This window comes from Solea solea, chromosome 6 (genome assembly GCF_958295425.1).
Source record: "Solea solea chromosome 6, fSolSol10.1, whole genome shotgun sequence".
Lineage (NCBI taxonomy): Eukaryota > Metazoa > Chordata > Actinopteri > Pleuronectiformes > Soleidae > Solea > Solea solea.
Genome location: NC_081139.1, coordinates 9,401,539 through 9,426,886, shown reverse-complemented (window position 1 = coordinate 9,426,886; position 25,348 = coordinate 9,401,539). Strand labels below are relative to the sequence as shown.

Genomic DNA, 25,348 nt, shown 5'->3' with positions numbered 1-25,348 from the left:
AAGAAAACGAAGAAGCTCAAGCATCATGGTTGTTGTGTGTTGGTCCGAGTCCCTCCGCTGCTGCTGTAGCTGTAGGTAACAGCGGGGTTATCCCGGGGCTGTTACCTGACTAACGAGGACAGAGTAACGGCTAGGAAGAGAGACGTCGGTTTGGTGGAGGTTCCGACAATGGACAACACTCTGTGTCGGAGGGAGGTTGCTCGCCCGAGAAGGCTCTCTGCTGCTGCCGCGGATTCTGGCGCTAGCGTTAGCCTGCAAGATGGCGAGCCGATCGAGATGCATTCTCCGAGAGAAAGTCAAACTGTTTTGGATAGACTGAGCGCTGCTGGCGGTAACATGGACAGGATGAACCCGGCTATGATGGTCGTCCACAAGAGGCACATGCCGAAGGAACCGAACAAGTTCCATATACCGAGGAAAGCGAAGGAAAAGAGAGGTAGGTGGTCAGCCGAATTCCTGCTACCCAGTGAAATAAATAAAAGACAAGTGTATGCTTTTATTTAACACAACGCTTAAGCTAGTTTATATCTTATTTGACGTAACCTGTCAGTTCATTTGTTCCTCAGAAGTAAACCATCACGAAACTACACATAGTGACAAAATAGCAATTTTTTTCAATCAAACAGCTATATATAGCTAATGTGTATATATGTGTATATATATATATATATATATATATATATATATATATATATAAATCAGCTAATGTGCTTCTGCTCAAGGTTACACATATACCCTATAATGTATTGTTTATATATATATTTATCTGTGCTGCCAAATATGTGTTCATTATGTAGCTAACTGAGGTTTAGTGCACCTTCGTATATCGACTATAGTGAGCAATACTTTTGCATTGTAGTGAGTATTGTGTGTCTTCCACAGTATGTTTATTATGTGTCCCAATAAGCCATTTGTGTTTATCCTACTTCTTCATAATTTTGACTTCAGTTAGAAACATTTGATTGATTATGTCATTGTAAAGTCAGCCAATTATGTGATAGCTGTGCAGTTTACAGTTTAAAAACATCAGATTAGGATAAATGTGAACTCCGTGACACTGGCTATAGTGGTTTTCGGAGCTGAACAGGAAGAACTAAGTTCATCAGATGCACACACCTCTGAACCATTGGGACTTCTACATAACCCTATTTTCCGAATGGCACCTAAAAACAAACAAGTTACTGGGAAAGGCCTGAGGTGAACTGTGAGAACGTCAACAGGAACTTCAATAACCTCTTTTAAATTGTGGTGAGCATTGAAGTATTTCACAGGTAGAGAGATGCCAATGCCACTCTGTTTCCCACAGTGCCAATTAGAGATGCCCAATATTACTGACATGATATCAGTATTGGCAGATATTGGCTTTAAAATGTATTATCGGCTATTGGCAAAGACACCAACAACAGTTGGCTAAATAGGCTGCTACCTCCTTGACCTCCCTCTATGCTGGTGCCTTCTACGACAAGTGTTTTTTTGAAGTTTATTTATTTTGCACCCTGAAGAAAACTTATATATACATCTGCTGCGTAGGCAAAATATTATGTTCATTTCACTACAGAAGAGAAAAAATTATCTGCAGTTGGGCACAGGGAAACACCTATATATACATATATATATATATAGGTATTCTTTATCGGCCCAAGCACTCCCAATAATATCCGAATTGCCAATACAGTCAAGTGATCATGTACAGATCACCACAAAAATCTAATAAATGTAACCTACATTTCACCTAAGTGTGTGTGCACGTGTATATATATATATATATATATATATATATATATATATATATATATATATATATATACATATTTTTTTTTTTTCTGTTTTGATTTATGCTGATCAGGTTGGTTGACATATTAAACAACACGTCAGTCTTGAGGTGGTGGGGCTACAATGGCCGTTCCTCTTCCGCTAGCCAACTGAAATCTGAAACCTAAACTTGTAACACCATTATAGTGTAGAGTGTTTGTGATGAACCATATGCTCATGTGAGTTAAAACGTATCCTATTGTTAGGAGACTGTATGGTTGAGCGTCAGGTTTTATGAGGAGAAGTGATTTTGTTGTTGTTGTGTTTTGTACAACGTTGTTGCTCACAAAGGTGCATATGAACCTCAACAAGCTTTCTAACGTTGTACTTAAGTCACAAACAAATATATAATGCACCTATTTCTCCACTATAATGAATTATTTTCATTTAAAGTTCTGGGTGAGGTTAAACAATTCTCAGGTGTTTGCTTCAGGTGAACACTACACTGAGGGAGACAGCTGCTGCAGGTTCTTCAGTCTCCTGAGAATCTGGCACATAAGGCACAAAAAAGCCTGCACTGGTCATGTTTTAATTGGGGTGGTAAACGGCTGTTTTTGTCTGTTCCCCAGGTGCTAAAACCATATGTTTGGGTGTGGCTCACTAACCCTAATATTGACATTTACCCAGTATGCTCTGAAATTAAAGCACGACACAAATGGTTATTATGATAAAAAAAACCTTTTTTCCACCACTCTTCTGATGATATATACAGTATACAAGTAGTATACAAAATACTTCCTGCAGTACTTAGTGGGGTCAGTTCAAAATTATCTGTGACGAATGGGTGAAAACTTAAAGGTATTGCATATGTCATGGAGGTTATATTTTCTCTGCTACCTGTCTGCCTTGTCTGTTATGAGCATTGTATAAAAATACTGCAGCCTCATGTTAAATCTGGGTTGGGTATGTAGGTATGGGCCAAAGAAATAAAAAAAGAAGAAACCTGAAAATAACCACTAACTTTTGGGGCAGATAATAGGATGATACAAGGGGTGGTCAAATAAATAAATCTAATTTTGAATAAAGAATGACTGCCCTAATATCATGTTAAGATATGAAAAGCATAAGTCAACCTAAGCCACTGTACAAAGCATACAAATCAAGGTTGTTATAAGATGCTATGACAGCTACTGCTGATTTGTAATGCTCTAATGTTCAGTCTGCTGCAGAGCATTGTTTGGTTTGGTAGTTGTGGTTTGACATTTCCAGAAAAAAAATTCCAGAACACAATGCTATGTTCTTGTTTCTTGTGGGTTTTTCACAGCCCAGTTTGGCCCAGCCCAAAGTCCAGTACTGTCAGAGGTTTGGACCCCCTAGGTTAGAACACTTAAGTGTTGGTGGGGTTATTTTTTCTCATGGTATTGTGTCTTTCAGCTCTTTTTCAGTATGTATCTACTGAGTCTAGAGAGTTTGAAGACATGATGAACATCCTGACCTCCAGTTACTTTGACCCTGGCTCTGCCGGCTGCTTCACCTACTCTAAACCCTGCCTCGTCCACAGTGAGCTGCAAGAAAAAGAGGTGAGTTCTAGATAGATGGAGATCTTAAGTAAATCTACTCCATTCTCCAACTCACAATTTAAACAAGTAATGTTTGTCCAATGTTGTATAAACAAAATGCAGTCCTTTCATTTTTGAGTGTATATAGAAGGTAGGTATGTAGATTGTAGACAAATGGACTTGCTTAAGTTTCCTTGAAGGCGTTTCACCTCACTCTTTTTCTTCTCAAGAGGTTTCTTCAGTGAACGAGAGGAGAGCTTTTTTTTGGAAAACTCAAGCAAGTCCATTTGTCTGTGATCTAAATTCCCAAATATATGATGTATGGACAACTGAGAATCTTCACGTTACTCTCTGACTGTTTGTCAAAGAAGCCAGTTATTGAGAAGTTATGATGAAAATAAAATAAGTGACCACCTGCCAATCTTTGCTATCTATGACCGGAAGCACACTGAGACACAGACACCGAACAAAAACACATATAGAAGGGTCAGGACTGCAAAGGGGATGCTTACGTTGAGAAATGAACTACTGAGGCAAAACTGGAACGAGTTCTACAAAGAAACAGATGTAAATGGCGCTTACGATTCCTTTTTGCAAATATTTAAAACGCTGTATAATAGACACTGTCCTGTAAAGAAAAGACACGCAAATCAGAATAAGGAGGGGAAACCATGGCTAACAAAAACATTGATAAATGCCTGCAAGAAGGAAAACACCCTGTATAGACAATACATAAGATTAAGGACGGAACAGTCAGAAAGGAGATACAAACAATATAGGAACAAACTAAATAGCATCCTAAATGATCGCAAGAAAGAATACTACAGTAATCTGCTAGCAGAAAACATGAACTATACTAAAAAACTATGGGATATTCTAAAAGATGTGATCAAAAACAAAAACACAAAACCTAGCTACCCTCCCTACTTCAAGGATAATAACACAAAGGAAGATAACATGGAAATCATAGCAGAAAGATTTAATGAATTCTTTGTCAATGTGGGGCCGAATCTGGCGAAGAACATTCATGACTCACTCCTTCACTGGGACCACTTTGATAAGGACAGAGACAGAAACCCCAGCACAATGTTTCTCACCCCAGTGAAGGACAGAGAGATTAGACACCTGTTCAACAAATGCGTAGCAAAAACATCCACTGATGTTGATGACCTCGACATGAAGCTAATTAAGAGAGTAATAGATGGAATCGTTTCACCTCTCACATATATCTGCAACCTGTCATTTCAAACTGGGACATTCACGAATTTACTAATTACAGACCAGTCTCAATACTACCACAACTGTCAAATATTCTGTAGAAACTATTTAACGATAGGCTAGACAACTTCATTAACAAACACAATCTGCTATACGATAGTCAATATGGATTCAGAAGAAACCACTTGACAGCGCTAGCTTTAACTGAGTCTGTGGAAATCATTACTGATGCTGTTGACCAGAAATTACATTCAATAGGAATATTCATAGACCTAAAAAAAAAAAACATTTGACACCATCAACCATGATATCTTGATAGCTAAACTGGAGAGATATGGTATTAGAGGCATAGTACTGGAATGGGTCAAGAGCTATCTTCACAACAGATCTCAATACGTTAAGATGGGTGATAACACATCAACTTGCTTGGACATAGTTTGTGGGGTCCCACAGGGGTCAGTACTGGGTCCAAAACTGTTTATACTATACATTAATGACATATGCAAAGTATCCAATATTCTGAAATTAATACTATTCGCAGATGACACTAATATTTTCTGTTCTGGGGATGACTTGAACCAATTAGTGGAAACAGTCAATAATGAAATGGCCAAGCTTCATGTGTGGTTTAATATAAATAAACTATCACTAAATTTAGAGAAAACTAAATATATGCTGTATGGGAAAAAAGGCTGTAAGTAAAGTATTAACATACAAGTTAATGGAGTAGATATTGAAAGGGTTAGTGAGAACAAAGTGCTGGGAGTGATTATTGATGACATGTTAACCATACACAAGACACTTAAAAGGTAAGCTGGCCAGGAGTGTGTCCATACAAAAACTACTAAATCAGAAGGCACTATATTTGTTGTATTGCGCACTAGTCTCTCCACACCTGCAATACTGTACAGAGGTTTGGGGACACACTTATAAAGCCACTACTTATCCCCTGTTTATACTCCAAAAAAGAGCCTTGAGAATTCTACATTATGCCAATTACAGGGAACATACAAATCAATTATTTATCAAATCAAAAATACTCAAATTATATGACTTAATAAACTACCGCACAGTACAGATGATGTACAGGGCTGACTGCTAAGAATGGTGAAGCTAAGCGAGGCGAAAGCTATAGATGAGATGGATGACTAAAGAGAAAAAAAACAACGAAACGGGCTCTCACACCATCCAAGTTAATAGTTAACCTGATTAATTTATCTCTATTGATTGCATCACTTTGTGACTTTGGGACGTTGTAACATGCCAGGCAACAAGTCAAGACTGTCACTCACGAGGGAATAATATGGACACATGTACGGACATACACGTAGTCTGATTGACTGTCTAGAGCTAGACTGCATCTCTGAGTGCTACCTACTGCTGAAACATGTTTTCAGCAGCAGGATAGTTTGAATCGTTTAATTTGTTAATTTTTTTGATTGATTGAATTGATCATCTTTATTTCAGTTTGTGGAGAAGAGGAGGGAGATGAAGGCAGACGGGAGGACTGAAAAGGAGCTGGAGGAGAATTATTGTTTCCTCTTGGCAGATGCTGTCAGGGTGAGATCAACACAGATAGTCTATTAAGTTCTGTACTTGGTCCAAAACAAGTTTGAAATAAGCACAAAAAAAAGTTTTTGTTGGTACTGTCCAGAGCAAGATATTTTATACTGGCTTTTTTACAAAATATTTGTACTAATGTGAGACCTGATTCAATCACATTGATTCAAATACTATTGATAGGTCTTGTCTTTAAAACTGATCTCTCTTTTTTCTTCTGTTTGTATTTTTTTTCTTCCTTTTATTTATTTGTCTGTAGCTGCCCCTGCTCTGTGAGAATGGACTTTGTGTGGGTCAAACCTGGTTGACAGTGCTGGGAAACCCTCATAAAGGTAACGATGGACTAATATGTGCTTATACATTGATACTTGTACAGTTTTGACCTTTTCAAACCAGTAATCTTTGTTCCTCCTTTGTTTGTGTCTAAAGGAGTATATCTGTCTAAATACTCAGACCTACTCCAGGTTAGCTTATTCGCCCCAGGTGCCGTAGGGGAGATCATCATCTTCAAAGTGATGAAGGTTGGTCTGCTGTTTCGACGAGTTTCGATTCTACTGCTAAAAATAAACCTGACCTTTCAGGAGAACTACCCAGTTGTATTTTAATCACACAATTTTAGCTTTTCACATAAAATAAATTGAATCATCTGATATTGACAGTGGATGCTCTGCCAAAAGCCGCAAAGCAAAAGCAAATCACACTCCTAAATAACTGCCTGCCTTTGTGCCAACAGCTGCGGATTTTCCTGCACCATGTAGCTCCAAGTTTCTTGGCTGTAATCTGGACTAATGTTACCGTACACAGATAGATGTCTAAAACTCTAGAGGATTATTTAATAATGATAAAAGACATACAAGGACATGACCAGGAACTGACCGTGCTAGGGACAGAGTGGGAACTGCAGCTTTGCAGTGTGGAGATGTTTTCTGAGCCTGAACATTCATGTTTTGAACGACCCTGTTTTAGAACAAAATGATGACCAGACTTTGACACTTGATTTGTCCCTATTTTTGGTTTCAGGGTAAAGTGAAGAGCATCTATGAAAATGTAAAAAACCTTCTAGATCCAACACCTCGCTTCGACAGCCACATCTTTAAGAACGCCAGCAAAGTCACCTCACTCACCTCCTTCCGTGCTTTTGAATTCACACAGGTAAACACGCACAGGAAAAACAAATATGTATGCACACTCAGAATAGTCTTACAGCAATGGTTGTTGTTATTAGTTTTAAGTCCATGTTGTTGTTCAAGCTGTGGCAGAAACAACGTTGTTTGAGGCCAAATAAAAAACAAATTATTATAACGGTAAATGATGTGACCATTCTATTTGTGAAATTAATCAGCTGAATACGGAACACACAGACCTGGCCACTCATGTCTTATTACAAGCTTGGTGGAGGACTGGCATTTATGAAATTGTATTACCATTAACACTGTCATTATGTTTCTTTTTTCAGCAATACTTCTACGAATATTCCTTTGACGAATTGCGGCAGCGACCTCGTCAAGTTTGTCCCTATGCTGTTGTCTCCTTTCAATTTAAAGGAAAGGATACAATACTTCCCAGGTATGAACATCACATTTGTGTATATGAGGTTTATACCACTCACAATCCTGTCAGGGTTGTTTGACAAACTGCTTGATTATGCAATAATAATGTTAAAGACCACATACATTTAGAAATCTTGATTTTTATTAAATGCATTGCAATAAATATTTGGAAGTAATTTAAACTATACAGGAATTATTGCAAATGGACACACAGTTAGGATTTTGACAGACAGTTGACTCTCTTTTGTCTTTGATGAACAGGTTGAACAGTCAACCTGCAGAGGGGAATAAAGGTGAGCACCCAACATTTTTTCAATTTTATTCACACCAGAATTTAAAGGAGAAAGGTCACACTTACTACTTGAATGTTTGACATAAAAGTGTTGCCTTGACCCTGACACTAATGACCCAACACCTTTTTTCTCCTTTTCTCGCTCTTATTCAATGTATATTGCTCTCTTAGTCCGAGCTCAATTCACAGTGTGGACTGGAGATTTAGTTAAAGGCGACCGTGTTCTCTGCCAGATCTCCCTTCGCTCCTTCTCTCCTCCTTTCCTGCCTCACAGACTGTGAGTACTGACCTGGCTTCTCTTCCCGTTTCAGAGATATTTAAACTCTCTGAAATGAGTCACTTTGCTGTGAAACATACTTCCTCATCCAGAGGAAATTAAGTAGCATGTGCTTTCAGGTTTGTATGTATATATATCTAAGTTAGCTTCTATGTGTATATCCGACCATGTGTGTCCCCCCAGCCCAGAGAAGTTGGACATTGGTCGTGTGATGAGGCTTGACCAGGTGACCATGCTCCTCCCATCTGGCTTGTTCTCCTACAACCGTTACAACAGCAGCGAAGAAGGTGACGTCAAATTTATTCTCCGACTAATGAGATGTTCCACAGCAGGATAGGAATTACAAAAACTTGTGCTGTCCTGATTTTAAGTATCGTATTGAAGCAGATCTAGGCACTTTCTAACTGATTGCAGATCTATCTCTATGATCACCTCACCCCAAGGTCTGTCTTTTCTGCCTGATGTGCGCTGCACACGCACACATACAAATACACATTTAGTGCAGGTGAATATCACTGCAACTGGAGTTTACAACAACACCTGTCAGTGTTTGTACAGAATATAAACTTAAAACCTCTGGTATCAAACCACCTCTTCAACCAAACATGTAGAGAAGTGACATGTTCACCATTTTGATTGCAGTTTAACAACACAAATACAGAGCTGTTTTACCTGTAGTCCTGCCCTCTTTCCCTAACAGTGGTGCATGCAGCCTCAAAGCAGGATTCTGTTGTTTTTTCTTGTCAGTCTAAGCCTCAGTAAAGAACATTACTTCAGTGACCTTTTAAAAAAAAATATATATATATATAAGCAAATAAAAGTACAGTTCTGCTCACCTACCAAAATATAACAAGCTTAGGTTAAAATACACATGGATGGTGTGTTTTCTCTGTTCTCTCTCTGTTCTCTCCCGAGGATCTCATCACAAAACCATTTATAATTGTTGGTTGGTTTTGTTGGCATATTGTTGTCGGTGCATTCTCAGAAAGTGAATCAGAAACTAAAAAGGATTGTGTGTATTTGTGTTTATGTAGTTGAGGAGAATGGGCATTACTGCAGGCTCCTGGAGGTGATAGACAGAGGTCGTACAACAAGCACCATGACAAAACTGCTGCAGGAAATGGAGATGATGAGAGTGGTGGGTCCCTTGCTTTAACATTAAAAATGTGTGTATATTTTGCTTAAAGCATTTGTTTTTGATTAAACACTAGTGTCAACGTGCTATGGAAATATATATTATTGCTGCTTATTATACCAAATAATGCATTGAAATATTATTTTTTAACTCTGCCCTCAAAAAAGTCTCAAAGATATTGGCCCAGAGAGCTTTTAAAAAAAATGCTTTAAAAAAAAAAAAATAGAATGAAAAAAGATGGAAAGTGAAGAAAGTGTTCAACAAAAGCTGTCCGTTATGCATGCAGGTTCTGGTGACTCCTCTCTCAGAGAAAGGGTTTCTCTTTCTACTCTCCAGTGTTCAGATGGCCACACCCTCTGGTATGTCCTGTGGCATATTGTTAAAAGATAATGATGTAATCGTGATATTTATACCTTTCTGGTGTACATTTATGGAGTATAATGACGAATATGAAGTCTAAATGTACAGTATATCAGATTCAATGTATTATCTTACATCTAATAAAAAGATGGTCTTCCTTTTCTGTATTTTCCTCATAACTCATAACAAAAGATTAAAAAATTCTGATATACATAGAGAACAAAATAAACAATCTATTCCTTAGACTGATGATGTTTTTGTTCTTCCAGAGCGAGGTGAGAATTGGAAGAGGTGTCTTCAGGCCTTATTTGTCTTTCCAGAGACCAGAGATCTGGCCAAATCCAGTGAGTAATAGGAAGTGTTCAGTGTGGAGATGCATGTATTCTGATGCTGTACCCAATGTTTAGTTAAATTGCTGTGTAGTTTGTTATTTGACTCACTGTTAAAATAAATTTTACTGCAGCTTTAACATGTACAATGGAAATGAAATATTTATGTTGCTTTTCTATTTCTTGCTGTAGCATCAAGGTGTGCCTCCTCTCCTCATGATGCCTCAGAGTCACAGATGTCTGGGACCAAAGTGATGCCGCATCTGAGCCTGTTTATCCCAGCGTTGCATCATGCCCTTGTCAAAGCCCGTGCCAACCCCTCTCCTGAGCTGTCTGCTGGTGTGGAACGCCAGACAAAAGAATACCTCATTGGCCTGAAGGATGGCAAGGTACAACCAACATCTCTTTCAAATGTAGCTCGGGTTGGGTATTGATTAAATATGTCAGATATGGAGCGGTCTCTGGATGGATTCTCAGACAATAATTATTTTATGCAAATTTATGAAATATATTTGAACAAAAATGATATTACCCATTACAGTAAAAGTCTTTGGTTTTCGTGAGCTAACTGGTCCTCCTGAATTGAAAAATTGCCAGGGTTAGTGTGGCATATGTGTAGTGTCTGGGTCATGTAGGTTACATGTAGGTTGGGAGGCTTGACCCAGGGCTCTGTGGCATCTCTCCCTGCTGTCCCATTATGGCACACCCTGGGCGAGTACTAGGTTGCACTGTGGCCATGGTGATATCAGAGACAGCGTTACTTCAGCCCAAAAAATACTTGATTACGTTTTTTTATTGTCATATCTGCACACACAGGACTTATAATGATCAAAAAGTTAGTATATTTCTCATTTAGGTTTTCTCTTTATTTCTGGTCTGTGTTTCTTTATTCTGTATTTATACCACAAATACCACACACGTATTGCAGTTCAATACCCTCCCCTTACTGTAGCTCTCAATTTTATGTTCATATTTTTTAGATGTCATTCTGAGTCTACTTGTTAAAATGTAGTGTTCAGTAGTTTTGATGAAGTTGTTGATAGTATTGAGGAGGAAGAGATTTGGAATTATATTTTGCTGAGAGCACAATGGGAGTGCAAGCAACATAGGTGGTCAGTGCTGTCTCGAAAGATTCAAAACTGCAGCAGGGAGAAGATGTTTTTCAACAGTGTTTTTGTCCATTTCTGTTGAAAAAATAGAAATGAGGTCTGGTCCACTGTTGGCACTGCAAACTAGAAAAGCCTTTTCCTTATAGATTGTGCATGAGATCCAAGTATCCTCTCTCATCACATTAAAAAGCAATTTGCTGTCTTTCCTCTCCAGGTTCGACAGTACCCCATGGGGGAGTACGACTCTAAACAGGATGAGCAAGAAAAGGTGTTTCCCACGCCTAAACACCACCAGGTGAACATGAACTCCTACCTGCGCTCCTACCTGGCCAACCGAGCCCTCTACCTGCTGTCAGTGGCTCGGGCCAGGCAGGTGGTAGAGACACACTGTGGCCCAGAGGAGCCACAGCAAATTAAGCCCAAGAACAGTTGTGGAGGCCTGAGAGAATCAGCGGGGAAGGAGATGACAGGCATCACTAGAGATGGAGAGACCAACTCTCAAAAGGTGAAAACAAACATAAGTGTGACCATAAATTAAATTCTTTCCCAGTATGGTGGCATAAAGAAACATACTCAAAACTACAAAATCACAGAGTGATCTATAATGTTTGTCTTTTGTCACTCAGATGCAGCAGCTGTTAGACCTGGTTTTGACCTGTAAGAGGAATGCAGAAAACGAGGTGAAGAGGGAGGAAGGAAGAGAAGGTGGGCTCAGAGCAGCCGGGAGGAAGAGGAGGCTTGAGCAGAAGACAGCAGTGAGGGCACTTAAATATCTGAAGGCATCACAGGGACCTGCAGGCCATGATAAGATTCCAGGTAAGAAACCAGGGAGGCTGTACCTCAGTAAGCACTGCTTGGCTCAATTCTACTCGTATTTTTTGCTTTTCTATTAGGGATAGAGTCAATAGTAAAATGTGACGTCAACAGACTGCCGGCCACTGATTGGCAGAGAGTGCCAAGAGTCATGAGCGCGACGTCCGACACGGGAATCAAACTGAATGATGTCATACAGAACTGTAGATCAGTTAAAAATATGATAACATGCATTAATTTAGCAAGGACATTTCTAAAATCTCAATATTTAACAGAGGAGTCTGGTGTATTTAGCGACCACACTGACGAAAGCCAGCGATCATGAGCCAAATCACAACCTGTTCAGCCGTATTTCGGTTCAGTGACCGTGTAAGACGGAGTCTGCACTCCGGTCATGCAGGAAGTACTGAACTAATCTTTTTAATTAACGGATTCTCATGATTCAGTACACCGAAAACAACTGCTTTGGTCGTCACTAGTTTGTGTGTTTGTGTTGTGTATAAAACAACAACACAGCAGTTATGCCAACCCTGTCCACGCTGAGGAGGTACTATAGAAATGAAAAACGACGTGACTGATGCCAAACTGAGTAGAGTTGAGCCAAGTAGTGCTGGAATTGCATTATGGAAAAGAGCCATTAGAGAAGAAAAATATGACAGTCCTCAAGATGAACATCAGGAGCAAGAAAATTAAAAATTTAAATTTCATTATGTGAATGCATGCGTTTTGAAAAAAACATTCTGCTTGTGAAACACAAAGCAGAACTTCATATAAAAAGTAATTTTAAGTTTTATCATTCTGTGGTGGGGAGCTTTACTATTTTAAAATTCTCTGCATTTGCTTTGCCTTTAAACTTAGATTGTTTCTGCTTTGCAATCTGTCTGAATGCTTCAGAATTTGTTCCCGTCTTATTGTGGATGTGTATCGGTGGCAGTTGTTTTATTTTCTTTCTACTTTTGGCCCCCAGTTGAGGGAAGCCAGCCTGCCTCTCCTGATTCTCTTACATCTGTGATTGCCTCAGTGGGTTTGAGAGATTCTCATCTAAGGGAGGATGGATCTGAGCTATCTGTCAAACTTCTCAGCTTGCTGACAGGTGAATGGACATTGAGACTTTCTGTTCTGACAACATACAGTGACTTACTACACGACCACATGTCGAAGCTTCATTTGTTTATTTACGTTATTTTTGTCCTTGTCTAACCAATATTTGTCTTTGTCACTGCAAAAGAGCATTTCGCTGTCCTGTTTCAATTGGTCATGACAAGCTGAATCTGACAAAGCTTCTATGACTAATTTAACAGCAATTTCAAAAACTAATTGTCTGCTCACTGACAGGTCTGAGTCGGGCTGCCAGGGGAAGTACCAGTCAGGAGGAGGAGCAGAAGGAATCATGTCCATTTGAAAGGCTGGCCACCAAGCTGGGCCTGCCCACCAACTGTGACATTGACCTGCGGAAGCAGGAAGAGCTTGAGGTAACTAAGATTCTTTTTTTGACCTGGTTTCAACATCCATCCTGAGTAATTAAATCACATGTCTGAATGTCCTCACTGTTCTGAATGTGTCCTCAGATCCACACAAATCCACATTCACAGGTTGTTTGGAAACACGTGACCATTTACCCAAGCATAATGAATGTAGTCAGTCCTCAGTTACCACTGGGTGACAGAATGATTAGATGATTATTATTATTGTTAGGTAAATGGATGTCATGGAAAATAACATCTGTTCTCATATATTGCTTTTTTCAACTTATCTCAACATACACATTCGTGTAGCTTAGTACCAGACACTGCTCGTAGAAGCACATCTAAGGCATTCTCCCTATTCACCTTTGACCTAAATGCTTTTAGCTCTTCTCACCCTTAACCACATACTGCACGTCTTAATCCCTACACCCTTAGTCTAAACACTTGGAGCAAACTGAGTAATACCCACCCAAAACTGATTCATAGAGCTGCCTGACCCTGGGACCAAGGTGCTTACATTGGACAATATCTTTTTAAATATGTTTCATGTAAGTTAATGTGTGTGTGTGTGTGTGTGTGTGTAGGAGCAGACTGCAGGCAGTGTCAGTAGTTTGGAAGGATTCAGTCCCAGCTCCCACAGCGGGGAGATGAATCTCCACAGAGCTGCAGGCGGAAGAGGAGGGAGGGGAGCAGGAGGATACGAAGATGAGGAAGAGTGGGAGATCCCATGGGTCCTTATCCCCATAACAGGTCCGTCTGCCCAGACAGAATATACAAAACATAGTAAAAACACACTAAATAATATAGTCATTGTTAGTATTCATACACAGTTTATAAACATTGAATAGAAGTTGAAGAGCAAACAGGATTTGTGCTTGATTTAAAAAGAAAAAGAAGAAGAAGAAGAAATAGCTCCAGGGACTATGAATATATTTATGTAACATTAAAATGATCATCAGTCTATTTTAGATGTATAATATACTGAAGAGCACTCATTGTACTGGAGGATGGATTTCTATTTCAGTGTAGATTTTACTGTGTAAAATATAAGGCTAAATCTGATCAAACATGCAGATGCCTCTTCTATGGAGCATCACAGCCAATAGGCAGTTTGCACTGAATCCACATTAAAAGCAATTTAATATAAAACAATGTATGTACAGAACTGTAACTTTTGAAGTGAATTATATTAAGCCAAATCTTTGCCACACTAGTAGAAGCACTGGTGAATATGACGTTGTGAATAAAAAACTGATGGAGAACAAATTCTGTCTACAGGTCTGTGTTCAAAGCGCTTGTCTCCAAAAGACAGACTCATCCCTCAGGACCCTCGTTTCCGACACCTCGCAGCGACAACTCACATCACCACAGCAACCAAGCCCTCCAGGAAAAGCCCCACCCAGTCACCTGTGCCCAGCCCTCCTGCATCCCCCTTCCAGTGCCTGTCCCCTGAGCCTAGCCCTCCTCTCTCCCCCTCTCAATGTCCATCACCTGATCCCAGCCCTCCCCTTTCACCCTCCCAGTGCCCGTCTCCAGACACTAGTCCCCCATTTTCCCCATCTCAGTGCCCTTCGCCGGAGCCCAGTCCTTGCTCCTCCCCCTCTCGGTGCCCATCTTCCATGTTTCCTTCTCACCTCACATCCCCTCATCGCAGACTATCCCTCTCCCCCTACCAGTCCCAGTCCCTGGTGTCTGTTGAACTCAAACCAATTAACAAGGGCAACAGTGGTGCTAATGATGAGAATTTTCCTCCTATAACCTCAAGAGAGTTTACAGGTAACCTCAGCCATGTTGGTTTCAAGTTGTGGGCTGTAATGCCACCTGCAGCTTTGTCTTCTTTTTTTTCTTTTTTTTAAGAGTGCAGACATAAAGCTGAATTTATAAGTTCGATTTTTAATTTACATCAACCAATTTCTGCACTTGAACTTCACTTCAAATAATATGAAAGCATTCATGACTTAAGTAACCATGCCGTATATGTCCCCTGCAGGAATGTCCAAGGACAAACAAGAGAATCCTCAGGAAAAAGAAAAGAACCAACAGCCATACTTTTTTACATCCGTCCAACCATCTATTCCTCAAGCTGCAGAGAAGTCAACAAGCCCCTCGCCTCTGCCCTTTGCAAACAGGAAGCAGTATGCACAGAAAGAAATAAGGAAGGTGAAGGAGGAAGACGCAGTACTTCCCAAGGAGCAAAAAGACAATCAGCCTGTTGAGAAAGTGCAACAACATAAAGAAGAAGGGGTCTCTTGGTATAAACAAGAGGAAGAGAGTGTGGTGAATAGGACACAAGAGATAGCCCATGAAAAGGAGCAGAAGGGAAAAGTGAATGAACTGATTAGTGGCTCTTTGGTTTCTCAATCGTTGTCCTCACCTCCTGCACATCCTCTCAGAGATATTGACAACATTGTGGACAAACATATTGGCGACTTCTTTACTGAGATGCAGCACCTCCTGCAGGAGGAGAGCATTCACTGCAGCTTCCCTGAACCTCCACACTCGACTTTAAATACAGCAAACCTTGCACCTCAACACACATTTCAACCCGGCTTACCAGCTCAGTTTTCGCACTATGTGTCATTATACAACTCGTGTCCCCCTGTCCAAGACTACGTAAGTTCTTTGCAGGACAGCATTAACAGCATGATGACAGAATTTGGTGACAATTGCCACCACCGAAATTCTCACTCCAGCCAGTCTGAGGCTGATACTGTGTTGGCTAGCAGCGTGAGTGCATTTGTTTCCAGCATTCGAGCATCTAATACTAAAACAAGTGAAGTGTGTGCTCCCTGTGGTGATCTGACAGCTGCTGATGATACTTTTTCAGTCTGTCAAACTCCGGCTCTCTCCAGAGGAGGTAAAGTGTTGCAGCCAGATGCAACACACAACAGCAAATCCCCAGCTCTTAATATCATTGTTACTGTTCCTACCTCTGCATCTGACTCTGTTTACAAGCCTGGTGACACCACTGACCTCCATTCTCCTTCACACAAGTTGCCACAGTCCCACTGGAACTCACAGCAAAGTCACACATTAGAGAACAAGAGAACAGTCCTTTATAATGTCAGACAAGACAACAGTTTTACCAAGACCATGGATTGTATGTCTGATGCAGAAGGAGGAAGTAGTCTAGCAGGGTCAAACACTGGGTGTCTAGGGTCCAGCATTGTCTCCAAGCCCCTGGCAGAACCTTCTCACTCCCCCCAGCAGGAATCCACTTCAGCCTCAGGGTCTGGCCCTGCTCCCCCAGCCACAGCCCTGAGTTCCTTGATCAACCAGCTAGAGCCAGAAGTATTCAACAGTCTGGTTAAGATCATCAAAGATGTCAAAAAAAACTCCCTGCAGTTCTACCTCCACAGCACTGAGCCGAGGGACCATGTCTTTGACAACGTCAAGGTAACTTCATGGGTATTTAAGTTCACACTGCATGCACACACACACACCAATATTTTGATTTCTACATTTAGTTATGTGATGGAATCGTGACTTAAAAACAACACACTGTATTTTGGTTTAATGCTGAAAATGACAAACAATTCTAAACTGAGTTTGGTGTGAAAACAGCTCTTCTAGTTTAGAAAGTATTGTAAAATTGTTGCCATGTTGAAATTAAAAGGATGGGAGTGTGTAGTTGGAGTAGATCTCAAGAAATTGAATAGCTGCCAAAAGTGCTGCTGCTTGTAAAACATTAGTGTTGCTTCAATTTAGAAGATTCTGATTAAAAACTATAGAAAGGTGACACATATACAGAAGAAAAATAGGGGTTATCGGTGCAAACAGCAATGGCAGAGATTCAATGAATCAATTTCACAGCTTAATTTGAATAAGTAGGGTTTTTTGTTTTGCTGTGTTTATGTAAATATACAGTTTATAAACTTTGTGTGTATTTTGTGTACTTTCTTTGCAGGCATACCTGGTGAAACAGGGTAATGTGGAAAAGAGTCCTGTGGCCTTTCTGAACCAAGAAAACCCAGACAACAGATTACTGGTCATCATAAAGAACAAAGACATAGCTGGCCACATACACAAGGTGCCTCTGAAAGAAAGCATTTGACAATGGTTTGAATGTACCTGACATTTGTTTATATTTAAAAGTTACACACTACACTTTTCTTTTTTTAGCATTTTTGTTGTAGTGTGTTCTTGCGCAGTAGGAACACTGTCTGCACTACTTATGTACTCGTTCAGGTTGCCAAATCTTGAATCCATGGTCACTGGTAGTAAAAACTTAATTGCTATCGACACTATTCTAAAAGGGTGTGTAGCCACTTTCTGGTGAGGGTTCAGGCAGCCTTATCTCAGTGTAAGAAAAAGAAAAAACTCCCTTTATCTTTCAGGTGACTTTGTCCTTATAAGATCATGTTTTATTTTAGTAAGAGGACAAATTAGCTTTCTTTATCATCATTGATCTTTACATATTAACCTTATTTACCACGTACAAGCTGATCTACTGAGTAATTTAAATGGCCAAACAAAAAAAATTAATTTGTGTGTTTGCGATGTTGGTGTACAGATCCCATGCCTGGTATCTCTGAAACGGCGTCCCTCCGTTTTGTTTGTGGGTATCGATACACTGGATGACATCAGGAACAACAGCTACAATGAGCTCTTTGTGTCTGGAGGCTGCGTTGTTTCAGATGAGTTGATCCTCAACCCTGACTTCATCACTTATGGTAGGTCAGAGAATCAGTGATTTTACAACATTTGTGTGGTTTTAGGCAATAGTAATAGATCTTTTTGCTCCGACATTACATCCACATATGAATGCATTTTGAATACATAAGTTGATTGGCAAATAAAACATCATTTAACTGGCTGGTTGTTGTGCTGGGTATTTTAGCTTGTGTTGATTAATGAGATGTTGATCTGCAGATCAACTGGCTGAACTGCTGAAGCTTCTGGAACAACACAGCTCTCTCGAGAGTGTTTGGAAGTGGAAGGTGCACTGCAAAACCCACAAGAAATTAAAAGAACAAGCTAGGTACCGATTCTTCCTTCACTTGATGCCGTACAGAGAGAGAATGATGATTGTATGGAGTCTGACACTGAAAACACAATGTTTTGAAATTCAGATAGGAAAGTACATCTTTTAATTTGTGTGTGTGTGTGTGTGTTTCCCTTTGGTTGTCAGGTTCAGGAGAGATTCAGCAAAAATTCTAGACCTACTCTCAGCCTATCAGAAGAAGCAGATTGTTGAGTTCCTCCCATATCATCACTGCGACATGATGAACCATCAGTCACCTGACCTGGAATGTCTTACTGAGCTCCAGGCTCGGTACACACAGTTCCGACACACAGTCTTTCTTACTGGTACGTAGCTGCACCAACAATGTCGGTATCAGTGATTGATTAAGTCCAAATTTCCAGTGTCTTACATATTTTAATGGTCTTCTTTATTTAACTCAGAGCGTTTTTTAAAAAAATCCCCCGAGTACTTAAGTGGTGGCATCATCGTGGGTGGTATTGAAGAAATTCTCCACAACTTCACCAGAATGGTCGGTTATCACAATGTCAAGGACAGGCAGCCGGTCTTGGACGCCCTGCTGGCAACCAAAGGTCAGTTTGTTGCAAATGTATTTCTTTGAATTGGATAACGTAAAATGAAAGGAAAAAAAAATATATATACACGCCTGATCAAAATTTTAAGACTAGTCTTAAAACTGGTCTTAAAATTTTTATCAGGAGTGTATGTAGAGGTTTATATACATTTCTCCCAGCACCAGACTCTGATTCTTAACCTCATAATTTTATATCCTCAGTTTTGACTGTTTTCATGCTCGCTTTCTCTCTTAAAAGCACTTTGTGACTTTTTGCAGTTATGATGCAGCCTGAACAGCTGATCACAAACATATAGCTTATTTTTAACAGATAAATTAGTTGTAGGCTGGGTTTATTTAAATCTATGCGTCTATTAATGGTCATCTGCCTGTAATCGGAGTAAAACTAGCATGCAACAGCATGCATTATTGCAAGAAACAAGTAGGAAATGGGTCGAGAGGGCAAAACTTTGCCTCAACATGAAATAAAAAAAGATTTTAAATTTGAAAAAATGGTGATGAGTGTTAATCAACAAATCAACATGTGGGATTAGTGTAAGTTGTAGTTCACTGTGAAACTGCAGCGGATCGGTCTCTAATGATGGATGGATTGCATTCACACATGCAAAATGATGTCACCGCATGCTTTTCTAAACCACCTTGAAATGTGCTTATTGTGATGGAATCTGAAGAGACTGATTGGGTGTGTTTGGAGCTCGACTTAGCACTGGCCTTTTGGATCTCACTGGATGGATGTTTTTGCCAGGTCGTCATCACAAGGCTGAAAAAAATGTGCCACACTCAAGGATAGCGTATTTCACTAAACAAAGCATTTACAGATCAGAGCTTCCACAGAGCCACTGATTGGTTGGCAAACACGGATGTGGCCTCTGATCGGTTGGAGAATCAATGCATGGCTTCATGAGACTGCTAACAACTGTGCAACCTTTTTAAAGATGGAATATGGATATATAATTACATCAGATGCTCACATTTTGGATTTATCTCTATGGATTTTCTTTTACAAAGTCTCGATAAAGATACTGGAGTTCCAGGCTGCGTCACAAACCTTCTGAAATGGCTAAGAATGGACCAGAATGCTCACTGGAAAGGCAGAACCATATCTTGTCATTCTAAGAATGATGTCCCACTGAAGGACAGTTGGAAAGAAACATTACACCTATATTGTTAACTGCTAGCATGCTATCTTTGGCAACAGGTTGCGATATTGTATTACATCGCACTTAGATTAATTTAGTTAGAGTAATTTTAGACGACAGATCTCAAATATCCCCTCAGTTTATGGGTTAATAAGTCAGTCAGTTTCATTCTATTCCTCTCTTTTTCTCTCTTTATGTGTTCGCTTATGGAAGGAGCATGGGCAGAATGCACACTTGACCTGTGCTCTCTTCTAACAACAGTAAGCGAGAAGATAATGGCAGCCATCAACAGCAGCCAGCCATGCATTGAAATACATAAATTGATGCCACTTGATATGAGAAAGTTGGTAAGTCCACTTATATTTACTTTATTCCAAATTTTACTTAAAAAACCATTTAGGGCTTAGGTCTTATATAAGGCTTACCTTCTTGATACCTATCAGACATTAGAAAAGTCCTTGTCCTCAAATGAGACTGGACCATAATTTGTCATCTCACAGAGCCCCTCTGTGTGGTTTGGGATTTTGTCAAGGACATAGGTCACTAATATACTGCCTTACCCACAGACCAACACCAGGAAAACAGACCAGCCTCACCCTGACAGTACCCAAGCTGGCACCAGTTTCACCCCTCAAGTGGAAGTAGAAGAACCAAGACTACATAGAACTGAAAGACAGGAAAATGTGGCCCCCAATAAAAAACATGACCACTACTCTGCATTACTGGAAGTCTTTGGCGACCTTTATGGAAACAAGCCACCCCCTTCTCAAACTGTCTCTGCTGAAAGAACACGTCGCTTGCAGCTGTACAATCGACATGGTCAAAGATTCAGTGACCAGCAGCTTTTAAACCCCATGGTTTGGTCAGACATCTACTGTGCAAGACCGGGCTGGGTACCTAAAGGTGAGCCTTACCACCAACTCGGTCAACGATATTGGGATCTGCGGGCAGCCAGCACCGTTGTCTTTGTTGGCTCTCCTCACCATTTATCCAGTCAGACAAGGGTGCCATGTGGGGTAATTTGTTACGACCACCCTGAAGGACCTTGGTGCGAGCTCCAGTCCCCAAACGGTACCCAGATCTGCGTTCTTGCTGCTCCGTCCATGCTGGACACTTCTTAACCTCTACCTGCACAGCCAGTCACTTCCTCTCTTTTTTTCTCCAACCCAAATCATCTTCATTTCCCCCCCTCCACCTGTTGTCAGAGTCCCTCCCCGGGTAAAGCATGGACCCTGAAGGGAGAGGGTGATGACCAATCCAAGGAGTTGATTCTGAACTGATTCCACCACAGAGGAGATGGGAGTCACCCAAGCAAAATGCAAGAGAGGAACATAGAACAAAAATTGAGATTGCATTCTGCACAAGCTCCCCGTCCAAGTCTCCATTCAGATGTGGCATTATCATCTGTCCTGATTGGAGAGATCAAATTATAAGTGGAAAGCTGTGATGGTGTGTTCACAAAACACAAAACAACTTTTCCCCTTGTTACCGGTGTGGTTGAGGTTGCTGGATCTGTGTTAACTTGTGTTACACAGTGGGAAATTACTCACCTGGTGCTAATGGTAAGAGCTAACTGTGTTCATAGTCACTTGAATCAAGTGACACACATTTTCAGAGGTCTCCCTTTTCACTTCCTTTCTGGCTCGGGATGTGCACAGCAACTGTTCTCGATTCTGTTCTTGAAAAGACAGAAGTAAGACACTGCCCTTGCCTGTGTTACACTGTGGTCACGCACAAACACATGCATCACTGTCCCACTGTCTGTTTTGTTTTTATAAACTTTAAACTTTATTTGGATCATTTCAGTGCTGGGCTATATGCTACAATGACCATACAACATGATTATTTCTTTTTATTGGAACACATCCAGAAAGTATATGCAGATTTTATTTTTTAAGCCAAAAAACATCTTCAATGTCAATGATTTAATAGCACAGCCTCTCTTAAAACTGGATTGGAATCCTAATCAATGTTATTGGTAAAACCTTTGTTTATCCTACTATTTCTGCTGTGAAAAAAGGTTTAATTACACCAGGTTTATTGAAGACATGCCTGAGCATTACATACACAAGCTAAATGTCTAAGCTTGTTTTTGTCAATTCAATCTGTCCATGTAATGATTATTCTCATAATTATTCATCTGTCCATTTTAGATGGTGTTTGATGTTTGACAAACCTTTAAATTAAGATTTTCTCAAGTTACTTTTTGATTTTTCAACATACCAAAATGATTCCGTTTCAAATAGGTTGTTATTACATGGAGCCAAGAAGCTTGACAATACATTTAAGAAGTTTATTACTTGAAAAAGTTAGTTATGAGTAAAAGTTATAAATAATAGCCTAAAAAAAGTGTATATGTGCCCTCTGCTGGTATAATTACACATCATGCAAGTTATGGAGAAATCTGTTTTTTAATTGCAATAAACAAGTTAAACATATTAAACATATTTCTAGATTATATTTAGAGGGAAAGTTGAGAATTTTGAGAGATTGTTGAAATGTTCTTTTTATAACCTGTATATTTTGTGAGTTTGTATTTAATTGCTGTACTGAATAAAATTACAAGAAAAATTGGCCTGACTTTACTGAAATTAAAGTCCTGGGTTGTTTTTTGGTTGTGTTTTGTTTTCGCGTCTTTCTTCCACTCCATTTCCACTTTGTCTAATGTTTCGGTAGCTACTAAACTTCTCTTCCATATTGGATGTAAGGAACGCTTGGATATGAGTCAAGGCTCCAGGTAAATCCCAGAATGATGGGCATGGACCTGTCTGATGCTCGTCGGCTGACTGTTCTTCTCTTTCCTCAGGTCTTGACAGACAGCTGAGTCACGGGGACTCTGCGTCGGGCTCTGAACGCTCGCCCTCTATTTTCTCAGAGCACGTCCATCCCCTCTCCTCTAGTGAACAGCACCAACATGTTCTCCAGCAGCCTGGCTCCAGCTTCCTCCCACATCCTCATCTCTCTGACCAGCTTGTCCCAGATGCCTCCTGTAAGGATGTTGGATCTCAACCTTCAGACACAGACTTTGAGGTTCTTCGACTAGCCATCTCACAGTTACGAGCCGAACGCCAGGCTCAGCTGCAGCAGCAGCAGCAGCAGTTAGACTCCCAGCTAGAGTCAACTATCAACTCCCCCAACTCCAACTTCCCGTCCAACCCTGTTTCTAGTGATCACACTCCTCCTATTGGCCAAGGAGGTTCCTCTGAGTTGACCCAGGTTACACCTGGCAGGAAAGCCATAGCAGCCACTCTGGAGTTGATTCACTCAACATTGCAGCCAGAGCTGGTGGAAGAGGAATGGACACAGAATAGAGTGGAGCTGCCCACAGAGGGACAGAGGAGGGGAAGAAGTCTTGAAAGAGGACAAGGAGAAGGCGAGTCACGGGACAGAGTGTTGACATTGTTGGAAGAAAACCAGGATCTCATTAGCAACGACTCATCTACCTCTTCATATAATGAAAACACAGCCACAGTGACAGGACCAGGTGACTTGACAGACAAAACCAACACAGAGAGAGAAAAAGCAGCTCAGCAAGAAAAATCTGCATTTCTCCAATCAACTAAACACAGTGCAGCCACCTCCAGTACCTCCCCTGGTCCTGCAAAGGGCGACAGATCAGGGTGAGTAAAAAAAGTAGTCTCTTTTAGAAGCTTTAATATTTAAAATGGTTGTCAAGCTCCTGAGGAGATGTGTGTTACCGCTATGCTGTTGTTGGTGAAACGACCACTAATTGCAAATCTGTTTGCACAGATGTTTGAACATTATCAGATAATTATCCAGCTTCCAGGGCCATAACATACACTGTTAATGATCAGGGTTTACATATATTAGAAATTTAGCCTTGCCTGATACAGGAACATGCAACATGTGTTTTCTTTAACTATTTCTGTCACAACGCTAACTGTGTATGAACTCATGTGCTGCTTTGTTGTTGCGTAATCAGAAGAAATTATTCAGTCATGATTTCTTCTCGTCGTCTGTCTCATGTTTTCTCTTTGTAGAGACGTCCAGTCAGAGCAGGAGAGGCCGATACAGGGAGAGGGAACTCTACCCGTTAATGGAAGTAACAAGGTAAATGGAAGCATCACTATGGTAACAGGCCAGGAGGACCGCCCGAATCCTGCTCGGCCCCAACTACATCAGATCCAGCAGTCCCAATATCATCTGCAGCAATTTACCAACCAGCAACACGAGTTCCAGCCAAATCTGGCACATCCACAGCTTCCTCCTCACAGCCAGCACCAGCAGTGGGGACATGGATACATGCGGCACCACCTCCTGCCTCATTACCCCGGCCAACCTTTCCCTGTGGGTCCCATGCTGAGGCCTCTAACTGCCCTTGGCGGAGGAAGGGGCCTTCTGGGACCCACACCCGCCTGGCCAGGTGACCTGGGCCCCACAGGTACTTCTAACATGGTGTGGGGCCTCCCACAGGCTGTCAGTGGTCCTGCACTGCTGGGGATGTACCACAATCCAGCAGGTCAGGGCAGCAACATGTACAGAGGAGGCCAAAGGGGAGGCTTTAATGGGATGTAGTTCGATCCACACCAGCTGATCGTCCCAGGTGAGTCCACACCTGCTGCGGCTCATGTAATTTAAAGACACGACAAATAAAGGAATGGACAGACTGCCTTATGTCTTCCAGTGGACACTTTTGTCTTTTTGTAAAAAAAACAAAAACATTTTTGTTCTTAATGTTGGGTTTGTTGCCCTGGGGCGGTGTTTGTTTAGTAGTTGTTGTACTGTCAAGAGTTTTTTGTATTAAACGTCACTGAATAATTCCCAAAAAATCTGAGTATCTTTTAATATTTTCTACATGATGGTGGACAGTGGATGATAAATGCCTCCATTATAGCTCTTCTCTGTATGTTTAATTTTAATTTACAGAAAAGTTAAACATCCAGTGTGTAAATGTTAGGTGAATTTTATTTAAATTTGGCAATTTGGTTGATAAATCACCTGTATTGTATGAATTGTTGTTTTTCATAACCACAGAATGAGCATTTTATATTTTCATCAGGAGCCGGGTTAGTCATATAGATCCTGCCATTTTGGAACGCCGTGCTTCTACAATAACCTACAAAGGACAAACTTTCGAGTCATCTTTTGAGTTTTTATGCTAACTGAAGACTTTATAGGTTCTCCAACACACACGGAAGGGAAGGCTGAGGTGAGAGAAATTCTCACTCAAGTCGATCTAATTTTGTCTCCTTTATGGAACAAAAACGCCT

The 25,348-nt window shown here is 40.5% G+C and overlaps 1 protein-coding gene across 5 annotated transcripts; it reads left to right on the top strand.

Moving 5' to 3' along the window:
• The first annotated feature begins 6 nt into the window (after positions 1–6).
• Positions 7–24,919, top strand: tasora (transcription activation suppressor a). Of its 5 annotated transcripts, XM_058630913.1 has the most exons (29): positions 7–436; positions 3,187–3,332; positions 5,997–6,089; positions 6,349–6,421; positions 6,519–6,610; positions 7,110–7,241; positions 7,546–7,655; positions 7,901–7,932; positions 8,103–8,208; positions 8,392–8,495; positions 9,243–9,346; positions 9,630–9,702; positions 9,973–10,047; positions 10,225–10,421; positions 11,356–11,646; positions 11,768–11,957; positions 12,922–13,047; positions 13,290–13,426; positions 14,005–14,170; positions 14,699–15,196; positions 15,411–16,816; positions 17,328–17,450; positions 17,934–18,093; positions 18,293–18,401; positions 18,552–18,730; positions 18,827–18,976; positions 20,331–20,464; positions 20,684–21,188; positions 21,323–22,903. In XM_058630913.1, the coding sequence occupies exons 1-29, from the start codon at positions 169–171 to the stop codon at positions 21,337–21,339; spliced, it is 5,796 nt and encodes a 1,931-aa protein (XP_058486896.1). In that variant the 5' UTR covers positions 7–168; the 3' UTR covers positions 21,340–22,903. The 5 variants fall into 5 exon arrangements, with proteins under 5 accessions (XP_058486896.1, XP_058486893.1, XP_058486897.1 ...); XM_058630910.1 differs by lacking the exons at positions 20,331–20,464; positions 20,684–21,188; positions 21,323–22,903 and adding exons at positions 22,924–23,737; positions 24,119–24,919; XM_058630914.1 differs by having other exon boundaries at positions 20,379–20,464; positions 20,684–22,903.
• Positions 24,920–25,348: the final 429 nt, after the last annotated feature.